At 59.6% G+C, this 12,188-nt stretch overlaps 1 protein-coding gene across 3 annotated transcripts; it reads right to left on the bottom strand.

Moving 5' to 3' along the window:
• Positions 1-213: 213 nt before the first annotated feature.
• On the bottom strand, positions 214-8,420 carry Mcam (melanoma cell adhesion molecule). 3 transcript variants are annotated; one of them, XM_003472769.5, is made up of 16 exons: positions 8,293-8,420; positions 6,545-6,666; positions 6,245-6,452; positions 6,086-6,156; positions 5,902-5,989; positions 4,232-4,411; positions 3,971-4,092; positions 3,720-3,882; positions 3,507-3,625; positions 3,290-3,431; positions 3,017-3,138; positions 2,765-2,909; positions 2,574-2,675; positions 2,250-2,397; positions 1,833-1,950; positions 214-1,383 (listed from the first exon to the last, which is right to left on the bottom strand). In XM_003472769.5, the coding sequence occupies exons 1-16, from the start codon at positions 8,357-8,359 to the stop codon at positions 1,354-1,356; spliced, it is 1,947 nt and encodes a 648-aa protein (XP_003472817.2). In that variant the 5' UTR covers positions 8,360-8,420; the 3' UTR covers positions 214-1,353. The 3 variants fall into 3 exon arrangements, with proteins under 3 accessions (XP_003472817.2, XP_063111987.1, XP_063111989.1); XM_063255917.1 differs by lacking the exon at positions 2,574-2,675 and having other exon boundaries at positions 8,293-8,401; XM_063255919.1 differs by lacking the exon at positions 1,833-1,950 and having other exon boundaries at positions 8,293-8,401.
• Between the last annotated feature and the right edge of the window lie 3,768 nt (positions 8,421-12,188).

The raw sequence follows: 12,188 nt of genomic DNA on the forward strand, positions 1-12,188 counted from the left end.
GTAACAGAAGCATGGGAAGGTGGCCCAGGCCCTCTGAATAGCTGGGAAACGGCAGCAGCCCCGTCTGGTAGAGCTGGACCCATTTGCTCAGAAAGGGAACCCAGGTCCCTCCGCTGACTGCGGGGGGGTCTGCATTCATTTTGGTGCGGTTGCTGGTCAGAGCCCCCCAGGTGCTTTTGGTAATCCATGATGAGAGCAGCAAGCAAGCTGAGATTCCTAGCACAGTTAAGCTTTATTTTTCTTATATATATAAAAGGAAACTGTTTGCAAATTTACACACAAAACCATATACATATACATATATATATATACACATACACACATGGGTGTGGGCACACATAGACGCGCCCCAAAGCTCTGACCAGGCCCCGTTTTTCATCCCTAAGTACCATTCTCCCATTTGAGTCTTTCTTTGGTGGGTCTTGGTTGGTAGCTCAGTGTGTAGAAATCTGGTGTGACATAATTGCATACACCCTTGGTACTTAACCCCACGAAGGCCAGTGGACCTTACCGTCATCCCCAGCTCCCACCTTGCTGACTCATATGCCCCCTCGGAAAGGGTATGGAAGCCACACAAACGCAGGGGCCTCAGGTTCAGTGGCCTCCACATGGAACGGCCCAGCTGCCTCACTGCAGGGGCAGGTCTTTGAAGGAATGATACCTGGCTTCTGCCCCAAGGAAAGAATCACAAAAGTGACCTCAAGGCTGAGCATGGTGGTGTATGCCTGAATCCCAGCACTTGGGAGCCTGAGGCAGGCGGACTGGGAGATTACAAGGCCAGCCTGGTTCTGCGTGAGCAAGTTTAAGGCCAGCCTGCACTACGTAGTGAGACCCAGTCACAGAAAAAACTCCAGAGGGTGAGCAGGAAGACATCTGGGCTATGCAGCTGGCTCTGGGTATGGCTGGGTATTGTCCTGAGCCAGAATGGGCAACATCTTGACACTAAACAAGTGCATGGGCCCCGCTGCACCCTCATTTCAGGGGTACAGCTGAGTTACTGGTGCCAGCCTGAGGGGCAGAAAACAGTCACAGAGGGGCCCCCCCTCGCCACTGCTGGGCAAAGATAGTTCTACAGCCATACCACTGTACAGAGAAAACACTTCCTGTAAGAAACTCGCCCACCCTCGGGAGACTGGACCCCTTCTTGGCATGAGCACGGCCCAGGCTCTGAAAGGGGGCCTCCAGGGTTAAGTGAGGTCCTTCCCAGGATGGAAGGGGCCCGGTGGGCCTCTGGAACAGTCTGCAGGTGTGGAACGGGTCTTCTCTGTAGTCTCTTTGGGGGCTTTGGCTGGGGAGAAGAGTGAGCAGGGAGGCAGAAACATTCCAGACTAGGAGCTGAGTGGGGCTCAGGGGCTAATGCCTCACATCGATGTATTTCTCTCCCTGAAAAACAGGCGGAGGGGAGGAGTAAGAGGGTAGTCCCGGTGTGAGCCCTACAAGAGGCTGGACAAGCAAAAGCCGATGGACAGCAGCCTAGGGCAGGGAAGAAGCAGGGATGGGTGTGGGGGCCAGAGGAGGACAAGCGGCCTGCCACTGCCTCGGTGCTCGGGAAGTGGCAGCCACATGTGAGACTTAGCGGTCACAGTCACAGGGTTGTTTACAAAAAGACAGTAATGCGATGGGGACTTTGCTCTGTCTTCCTCTGGGGTCTCTCTGCCCCTTGCCTTGCCTGTCGTCTGTGAGTCATGTTAAGGAGACAAGAGGGGCTGCTCCCTCTCTCTCCAACCGAGGAGGAGGAAGGCGGGAGGAGTTAGTGTTCAGAGGATGAGCACCATTCGCCCGTCGCCCCAGTACCTGAGCACTGAGCACTGGCCGCAGGAACCGCCTCCTACCTGGTCTCCTGGAGCCCTCTTGTCAGCGGTGCTGCCCTGTAGGAGGCCCATCTCTTCTGGGAGCTTATCTGACTTAACTTCAACTACAAATTCACTCTTACGAGACGGGGGCATCGTGCTGGGAGGAGGGAGGCAAGAGGTTGGCACTGGGGGACGGAAGGACAGGGCCCACTGGGAAGGGCGCTGCCTGGACTCTGGTACTCTGGGGCCAACTCAGGGAGGGAGGCAGATAATTTTGGAGAAGGTATGACTGATGGCAGCTGGGCAGCAGGCAGTGAAGCAGGGATCGCCCCAACCCAGGGTCCCTCTGCTGCTCCTCTGGGGTGAGGGGCACCAAGGCGGATAGGAATGTCCCTTAGGAGCAGCAAGCTGGGCAGCAGGGAATGACAGCAGGCTAAGGGCTCGGCCCATGCTTACATCTCCTGTTTGCCTGACCGCCCACAGGGCAGCTTGCCCTTCTTGTAGAAGAAATAGAGGACGGCGCCCAGCAGAGCCAGGACCAGGATGCACACAATCACAGCCACGATGACCACGCCCTTGCTCTCCTGCTCTGGCAGCTTTTTTTCTATGGCACAAAGATCCTTGAGGTCACTGCCTGCACTGGGTCGCCACATTGCCATCTCAGCCCAGCCCAGGATGACAGAAGATTAGCCGCCACTCACCGCTCTGCAGGGCTCCCTGGGGGAGGGGGAGGGGGAGGGGGGTAGAGCTGGCCCTGTTTTCTCGCCAGGCCCCACTTACCTGGGGAGGTGCTGTTGGCTCTGGCATGAGGACTGAGACTGACTGTGGAGGTGCTGGGGCCAGCAGCTGTGCTGGAGTCTGGTGTGAGGGTGGTTAAGCCGACTGGGAGGCAGAGGGGAGTTAGGAGAAGCTCAGGTTAGTGCCCGAGCCTGGGCGTGCCCTGCCATCCTCTGCAGGGAGGCGGCCCTCACCCTGCGTCAGGAAGATGGTGGTGGTGTTTCTGCCCAGGGAGTTGGAAGCTGTGCATTGTACGCCTGTCTCCAGCAGCTCTGGGGTCACAAGGACACTCAGGGTGCCCAGTACCCTCTGTGGGTCGAGCTCTTCTTGTTTACTTTCCTATGAGGAAGGAGACAGCTCAGGAGGGTTTGCAGCAGGGAGGATCTCCAGTGATCACCGTGCAAAGTCTGGGCTGGGCAGGGGTTAATCAGAGCTGGGCCTCTCACCATGCCCTTGACGTTCCAGGAGATGACAGGTCGAGGGTGCCCTGATGCCTCACAGGTCAGGTTTTGCACTGTGTCCTCTTTCACCCACACTCTCTTCTCTCTTACTGCCATCCAGGGGGGCCCTTGGGTAGGTCAGGAGAGTGTGAGCACATGCCTGCTTAGCCAGCCTCGTCCTCCCTCAGAAGCTCCCGGGGCATCGGGTGGCTTTTTGATCTCAAAGAGTTCAAAACCACCCAGTGTGGGCTGACTTGGGCTCTGCCCCAAGGGCCTCACCAAAAATGACCACATTGACCAGCTGTGTGCGGTTCAGGCCTGGTACACTGGGCACATATGCCATGCAGCGGTAGCCACCCTCTGCCTCCCGTTTCAGGTCCAGTAATTGAAGTGTTGACCCCTCTTGCAGCACCTGGCCTGTCTAGGGGAAAGGCGGGTCAGAGGGTCTGGGAAGGAGCAAGCTGTTGTCACCCTCATTCGCAGACTCCCCGGGTACCTTTTCTCTCAGCCACTGGAACTCAAGGTCCTGGTTACTCTCTGCCTTACAGGTCAGTGTGAGGCTGCTGCCTTCCTGGCCCTCGGGCACTGCGGGACTCACTTCAACATCTGACACATCTGGAGGCACAGCAGTAATGTCAGCCTGGGCAGGACAGGGCTAGTCCCATCTTGACCCAGCCAGGTCCCCCTGTCCTGGGCCCCAGCCCCTCACAGTTCACCAGAAGCTCCTGGGTTTCACTTGACAGTGATGTCATGTCTTCCAAGTCCAAGCTCTGACACTGGTAGTCCCCGCTGTGCTGCTTCTGGGCAGGATCCAAGACCAGGATGCCATTGTCAGGGGTTTCCTGCTCCTCCATCTCCTTGGTGTTTGGGTTCTGGGAGAGGTTGCAGAGGTGAGCAGAGCATGCCCCACCATACCCCTCATCCCTGCACCCTCTGCATCCAACCTGGAGGCCTGCAAACCTTCTTGCTGATGGTGAAGTGGGGCGCAGGATTGCCATCAGTCAGACACCTGATTTCCACGTGGTCCCCTTCCTTCAGCATTCCCACGGGCTCCACTTCCAACCATACCCTTTCTGCAGGGTCTGCATGTGCCAAGAAAGGTTGTTCTCAACCCAGGAAGTAGCCCGAGACTGGATGGGAGACTCCCTAAGTCTCCCAGAAGGCCCACAGGAGTTTCCACCAGGCCCACCCCAGCAAGCAGAGGCCTAGCTCAGTACTCACAGAAAACGGGGACAGTGACTTCCCTAGATTCTTTCATGTGGTTTCCACTGGGCAGCCGGTAGCTGAGCTCACAGTAAAACTGGGCATCCTTGTCTTCCTTAACCAGCTGAGCCTTCAGGATGCTCTGCAAGGTGTACAAGCCGTTCGACTCTACGATCTGTGACGACTGAATGTGGATGCCTGGACAGGGAGGGCAGGATTAGGGCTCAGCCTCATCCTACCCTGTGGTCTTCAACAGGGTTGGCAGGAGGCCACCTCAGGACCCCTATCTATTAGACAGGAGCGAAAGTGCACACCTGTAATCCCAGCAGTCTAGGAGGCTGAGACAGGATGACTGCATGTTAACAGCCTAGCCCGGGAAACTTAGTGACTTAGTGAAATGCTGTCTCAGAATAAAAATAAAAAGGCTAGGGAGGTGTGTGGTTCAGTGTGAAGACCTTGGGTTCAATCCCAGTGCCATGAAAAACGAAGAGGACCACGATCAAACTCAAGGAGTCAATTCAAGTCAACATTTTTACTGCTGGGTATCTCCTCTAGACACGCAGCACACACAAGGGTGTGGGCCAGGAGGGTCACAGTGAGGAATAAAGCAGGGGGCCACGAGGTGGCTCAGGGTAGGGCCTATGCTTGGCACACGCAAGACCCTGAGTTTGATCTCCTCACCCCAAATAGCCAGGGTTAGTAGAAAAACCAGAAACACTGTGCAGTGCTAGCAGCAAAGCGATTAACTAAATAAATCATAATGAACACAGTCTGCAAACCTGAGTAGTGGACAAACTTGTCAGTACATCCTAACAGACTGATCTGGAAAGATGACACAAAATAAACCACAGAGCAGAGGGCGCCACATACTCCCTCTGTGGTCAGGCTTTCTCCAGCTCAGCATTATTGATGTTCTAGGCCAGAATTAATTCTTTGCAGTGGGGCTGACCTGTACAATGCAGGGTGTTCAGCCTTTGCCACTCCTAGACTTGTGATAACCAAAGCACCTCCAGATCGCCAAGTGTCCTGGCAGCAGGGGCAGTGCAAAATCATTACTGAAGCCAGGCGTGGTGGCTCACACCTGTAATTCTAGCACTCAGGAGGCTGAGGCAGGAGGATCGCTGTGAGTTTGTTGCCCAGCCTGGGCTACAAAGTGAGCTCAAGGCCAGCCTGAACTGCCTAGTGAGACCCAGTCTCAAAAGCACAAAAAAAGAAGAAAAAATCACCACTGATCTATGCTTCTAGAAATATTTGTATGTCACTCAGGAGAATGAGATAGGAGGATCATGAATTCGGAGCCAGACTGGGATATACAGCAAATTCAAGGCTGGCCTGGACACACACACACAAACACCTGGGCATGGTGGCCCATGCTTGTAATCCCAGAACAGTGGGAGCCTGAGGTGGCCTGGGTAACTTGGGGATTTATTGCGGCCCTGCGTGAAAGCCAAAAGGGGCTGGGATGTAGCTCAGTGTGAAGGCTGTGGTTTCATTCCCCAGTACTGAAATAGGCCTAAAAGCACCTAGTCACGAATGATAGCAGAGGCTGTGAGTGAGAAGGGTCTGGGCAGGATGGGATGCCTGGCTTTTCTGTAGTCTCAATTCTAACAAGAATATTAGCACACTTTGCTTCTCAAGTCAAAGCTACAGGGAAAGGCAAGGCGGCCCGAGCAGCAAGGACCACTCACGATTCTTCTCCTCCTTCAGGGCCTGTCTGTTCTTGTACCAGACGACCTGAGGGAGGGGGTATCCATTCCTCCCCATGCAGGTGGCAACCTGAGAGGACAGGGTGTGAGTGAGCCTCCTGCTTATCCACTGAGCCCCAGCTTCGCCCTCCACCCACTTGCCACCTGGTACCCAGGCACAGCTCACCTCCTGTGGCTCCTGGCTGTAAACGGAGATGCCCTTGGAACTGATCTGGATGGTTGGCTCCTCTGGAGCTTCTACAAGGGAAAGGAAATGAGCAGGAGCCTCAGACCCAGGTCTGTGACCCACAGCGCCCCCAAGGCAGGAACAGGGCGGGACACTCACTGTAGACTCGGAGCTGGATGCGGTGCTCCTGTGATCGGGGGCGCCTGCTCTGACATAGGAAGACTCGCTCATCGTGAGGGCCAACTTGAGCCACGGCCAGAGCGGTCCCTGGGCCCTGGAGGCTGAGGCGGTGTTGGTACTCGCCCGGTTCGCTCTGGCCCTGGCCCTGGCGCACATGGAAGATGGGCGTTCGCTTCTCCTTGTGGACCTGGGTAGAGGGGACAGAGAGGCCAGGGTGCTGGGGCCACCTGGGGGCAGAGCCTCCACCTCCACCCCTGCCCGTTGGGCCCTGGCACTCACAACAAACCAGTCCACATGGCTGAGGTTGCCTGGGGCGTCCAAGGGGCACCTCAGAAGGGCCGTGCTGCCCACTTCCACCTCCACCAGCTCGGGTGTGGGCTGCTCTGCCTCTCCAGGCACACCTGGGGCGAAGGAGGGGGCACTCCAGCAGCTGCGTCAGCCCTAACTGCCCCCTCCCACGCTCACTGCAGCTGTTTGGCAGCAGGAAGGTCTAGAGGAAGCCTTGCCCTGTCCTGACACCCCATGTCTCCACCCGACCTCTCCAGTGCAGGTGATCCCTGGTTCTTGGGCAGTGACTGGGCACCGGACACCTGCTGGCAGAGGCTGGCAAAGGGCAATGCAAGTTCAGGGCCAAGAGGAAGGTCCCTTTCCTCCTGGGCCCCCTCCCCTCTCTCTGAGTGAGCTCAGAGTGTGAGAATGCGAGGCATGTGCCAGGCTGGGCACACAGGCCCCTTTGTGTCTCACCCCCAGTGGAAGACGTCACTACTCTATCCTCTGCCCCCAAAGTCTCCTCCCTAAGTCTCCCAGAAGGCCCAGTGGACAACTGCAACCAAAGCTCCCATCTCATATTCTCAATGAATATTCCGCACACGGGGAATGTGGTAGTACACAGGGGTCAGAATCTCCCTCAGGGTCAGGGCCATGGCCAGGCAGTGGGCAGGAGTGATGTCAGTGGTGCCAGCATGCTGCCAGCTCTGTGAGGAGGTGATGTCACTCAGCACCATCTGCCTGGACCCTGGGATGCCTGGGTTGCCCTGTGCTGGCTCCCAGGCAAAAACGGCAGGCACAGTGGTCTTCAGCTGGGAACAGAGGTCTCTGGTCCCTGACTGACTCTGTTTCCCCTGAGGGAGGAGGCAGGATGGGGTTGGACGTGGTACAGCATGGCACCGAGTTTAGCCCTTTCCCCGGAATTGTTAGCCCGGGAGGCAGGAGACTGGAGTACCCTAGGGACGTGGTTGGCAGGGCCTGAGCGCTGGAAATGGGCAATGCCCAGTCTTCCTCTCCCCGGCCCAACAGCGTCTGGGGCTGGAGTGAGAAGCCAGGAGGAACGCGCTGCCGCGGGCGCTAAGCTCTGAGGTGTCATGGCTCTCTTCCACCTGACCGTGGTCCCCCAAATACGTGTGCAGGCGCTTTCACTCTGGAAATCCTCCATCTCTCGTCTCTGCCACCTGTGATCCTGTCACACACACCTCAACCCGGGGAGGCGCCGGGGGACCCACACCGCGCGCAGTCACTGCCAACGCCCAACCAGGCGAGAGCGCTGTCCCTCCGCCTCCCGCTCACCTCCAGCCTGGCGTGCGGCCCGGACGGGGGGAGGGGGCGGCGCACCCCTCGAACTAGGAAGCTGCCTTTTTCAGCAACAGGCAGGAGCGGGATCGGGGGCCGGGGATGCGCCCTAGCTGCGCCTCCCGCTCAGGCTGCAACTGCGGGTCCCCAGGGTGAGCACCTGCAGGGAAGACCCCCCCACGCTCCCCCAGAGGCTCGGCTCCACCCCTTCCCGCTAGGGGTCGCAGCCTGCTCCCCGCCTCCCGGGTCCCGCTCCCGGGATACTGTAGGAGATTCGGGCTGCAAACTGGCTGCAAGAGTTGCACGCGCGCGAGACGCCCGGGACGGAGGACGCGGGCAGGGTGAGAGCCGGCAGGGGCAGAGCCCCGACCCCGCCGAGCTTCGGGCGCCGCTCCTCGCATACCCGGCCAGAGACCTCGGCCCGACCGCCGCGGGGCACGGGTCCCCAAGAACCCACTCACCCGAGGCGCGGCGACCGCAGTAGCACAAGGCGAGCACGAAGGCGCAGACCAGCCTGGGCAGCCCCATGCTTCCCGGCCGAAGGGCGAGAGCCAAGTGAGCAGCTCGCGGCTGTCGGGGGCTGACGTCAGGGGGGCGGGGGAGGGGGCCCCGCGCTGCCCGCCCCGCCCTGCGCAGCCCCCCGCCCCCTCCCCGCCAGCCGCAGCCCTAAGGGGCGGGCCCGGCGCTGGCCGGAGCTGCGCCCGCCCGGGAGCGCGGCTGGAGCAGGCCGGAGCAGCCCCTGCACCCTCCAGCTTGGGAAGGCAGAGGGGGCAGTGACAGGTGTCCTAGAGCCGGGCTGACTGGCCAAGGCGGCAGCGACAAGTTGGCCCGGATGCCTAGCGTCGCTGCAACAGCAGCACCCACCCCGCTCTGCCCTGCCATCCGTGTCGCCTTGGGGACCTCCTGCTGGAGCAGTAACGGACCAGTCCTCAATGTCCCCGGTGGGGGCTTCCCATTCGGGCTCCACTGCCCCACCACAGAGCAATCGGGGGGCCTTGGTCACCTCCCAGAGTGATTGCTCCATTGCGGCTGCCGCCGGTCTGGTCTGGCGCTACCCTCCAGCCTCCTCGCAGCCCTGGCAGCTCTGGGAAAGAACCTGTGCCAGGTACCACAGATCCAGAGGTACCTGCAGGGGGAGTGGAGACAGGGCCGCCTGAATGTCGTCCTCCACCAAGCCAAGCAAGTCTGCCTGGCCTAGAGGAGAGAGGAAAAGGCAGGATTCACAGGCCCGGGGTATTCATGCTGGTCCAGGCCCGAGCTTGAAAATTTTATTTCTGCCCTCTTCACTCCTTGAGCCTGGCCTGGGACTCAGTTTCCCCTGAACGAAGAAAAGAGAAGGGAGAGTTCATGGATGCAGAGTCCCCAGCTTCACCCCCCCCCCAGAAGTCCCTTGCTCACCCTGAGGCACAAAGAGACCCCACAGCGCTAAGGTCCCCCAGCTCCTCCTGAGACCCCATTGGCTGCAGCTTAGCAGCTGGAGGACAGCTGCCTGGAGGATTTGGACCCTGCTGCATCTTTGCCTGAGCTGGCTTTGCCACAGGGCAAGGTGGCAAACCCCAACATCTCTCCGGGTCTTCCAGCCTCTTGCTAGAACAGAGTGGCTCCTGCCTCACAGAGACCCCAGCACCTTGGCCTTGTGAAAGGGGCCCTGTGTGCCGAAACTCATCCCCCAAGGAAGGTCTATGTGGTTTGGGGTAGAGGTCTGTCACCCAGCAGGCAGCCATCCTGCTAGGCAGGGGAGGAGCAGGGTGAGGCCAGGAAGCCAGAGAAGGCTGGGTGACTTGAGAGAATGCTCTGCTGACGCAGAGATGACTGGCAAACTGCATCAGCCCTGTCTTTCAGCCTTCTGACCCCTCCTCCCTGTCCATTAGTCTCCAACCAGAGGCCAAGTCAAGCCAGTCAGTCAGGCCAGGGCCCTGGAGCCTGAGGGAAGAGAGCCAGAGCCAGAAGAGGACCCTGGCTCCCGGCCCCCCAGGGTGAATGCATGGCTTTGGCTTGGGGCCCAGAGCCTGGAGCAGACCAGAACGACTGCATGCGTTTGTCTGCAGGGCAGGACGGAGGCTGGCTTGAAGGATGTTTGCCCTGGCAGGCCCGGAGCGGGGCATGGAGCCGCTCCTCAGCCCTACCCCCTCCTTTTCACTTAACACCATTAACTAATGATTTTCTTTTCGGTGGCCTGAAAACAAAGTCAGCTAACCACCAAGGACAGTCAGTTCCGAATTCTCCTTCCCGTCCTTAGGAGCCTTAAAGCCAGGTGGGGGTTGGAGGAGCCTCTGCAGTGAAAGGGAAATAAGATTAAAGCCCAGTATGATAGCAGCGGCTCCTCTGCTTGGTACCAGCAGATTGGTACCAGAGATTGTCCTTTAAAACAGACAGTAACCTGGAGCTGGGACAGTGTGGGTGGGAGAGGTCAGGACACTCGGGTTTAGGGATGCTTCTGGGGAGGAAGCATTTTGGGATTCCAAACCAAAGTGGGGTCAGGACCTAGGAGAGGATTCAGAGGTGACCAGAGTGAATCCAGGAGAGCAGGGCGGGAGGCAGAGGGTATCTCCTTCAGGTCCTCTAAGACACAGGTTCCAGCTGCTGTAGCAGCAACAGAGTTCCCAGTACGAGAGGACTGAGGCTCAGCAGCAGGGGATGGAGAGTATGGGCAGAGACTCAAGCACCTGGTGGGAGCAGCCTTGCCCAGATGTAGACCAAGGCCAGAAGAGGAGGCCTCTGGGGGCAGAGTCCTAATCCTCTGCCTCACTTCCCTCTGGAGGCGGCCGGACTGTTGCTTTCCTCCACCCATACAGGCGGGCACCCAGGATGAGGCCCTTCTGTGTGGGATACCCTGTGTGCCTCTCTGGCAGGTCTGACCACTAGTGGAGAAACTGAGGCGGGCTGTGGTTCTAGGGTGGGTGGGGCCCTCGACCCCAGTTTAAGTGGAGGAGAGGAGAGTGGGCAGTAGAAGGACAAGGACAGGGAGAGCCTGGAGCCCGGAGTTTCCCTGGGCTCTTAGGGGCACCTTCTGGTGCAGGGCCCGTATCAGGAGGATGTAAGCAGGTCGCCTGGCTGAGGAAGAGGAAGGAAGCTGAGAAAGACATTTGCAGCTGCGAGGAGGGGAAGGTGGGGTGGGCTGGGGGTGGCCCGGCAATCTTGGTAACTGTGGAGTCTTGGGAACCCCCTAGCCTGGCCAGAAAGTATGACCCACCCCGTCTCACTGGAAACCCCTTCCACAGCGGGGTCTGACTGGAAGGAGACTGTGCAGGGTGGGCGGGCGGCGGGTGGGGGGCAGTTGCTGCCGCGAACATCCCAGGGCCAGGAAACCGGATACTGGAGGGCCGAGTGGAAGATATGGGTAAGAGATTGAATGAGGGGAAGCACCCCCGCTCTTGGCTCCCAACACAGTCTCACCCATGTCCTTGCACCTGACCCAGGACAGAAGGAAGGGGGTGCATTCAGGATGGAGGTGTGCCTCAGGGGCGGCATGGGAGGCGGGGAGGGTGACTTGGGGGATGGGCTATTTTTAAACTCGTAAAAACCCTGAGTGAGTTCGTCCCCACCCTGGAGGCTGCAAAGGCCCCATTGTGCAGGGGTCTGGAGAAGGGGGAGCTGGGAGTGGTGGCACAAAGGCCAGGCTTATGCTGGAGCAGGCAGGGGGAGCGCAGGCCGGGGGAGGGGCGGCTGCCCAGCTGGCCTAGTGAACTCCGGGTCGGGCTAGGCTAGGCTTGGGGTGACGCTGGGGCTGGGGTTCCACCCTCCTCGCAAACCCCCTGTTGGGGAGCTGAGGGCTCAGGCATCCAGGGGCGCTTCCTGGGGAGGGGGCTGATGGTGGGATTCCCTCCGCCTGGCTTTCCCAGGAACTGCGGGGTCGGTTCCCAGGCTTGCAGCATTCCCGGGACTCCCCTGGGAGCTGCCGGCCTCTCCTCTCCGCCCCCTCCCTGCCGGGGAGCTGGGGGGGGGGAGCAGGAGAAAGAGGATGTGGGTGCATGGGGACGCTTTCTGGGGACCAGGGACAGACAGCACGGGAGAGCAGTAGCAGCGGTGCCAGGAAGGGTCACGGCCTTCCCATCCTGGCCCAAGTCCGGCCCTCCGGTCCCCTGACCCGGGGTGGGGGGGCGCTGGCCGCGCGCCAGCCACCTGCCTGACCTCCGCGCCCTGCACCCCGCGCCCGCACCGGGCTTCGGCAGCGGCGGGAAGGCGCCAGCGCTGGGCTCCTCTGGGAGCCCCGAGCCCTGCTCCCCAAGACCTACCCGGCGGAGGCCGGGGAAGGCGGGGCATCCGGCCGCGCATCAACTCAAACATTACCATAAATGCTCAGGCGGCGGCCGGCTCGGGCGGGCGGGGACCCTGGGGCTCTCCGGAAGCCCCGAAT

The sequence above is a fragment of the Cavia porcellus genome, unplaced genomic scaffold, assembly GCF_034190915.1.
Source record: "Cavia porcellus strain 051 isolate PalLab524CR breed Dunkin Hartley unplaced genomic scaffold, mCavPor4.1 scaffold_9, whole genome shotgun sequence".
NCBI lineage: Eukaryota > Metazoa > Chordata > Mammalia > Rodentia > Caviidae > Cavia > Cavia porcellus.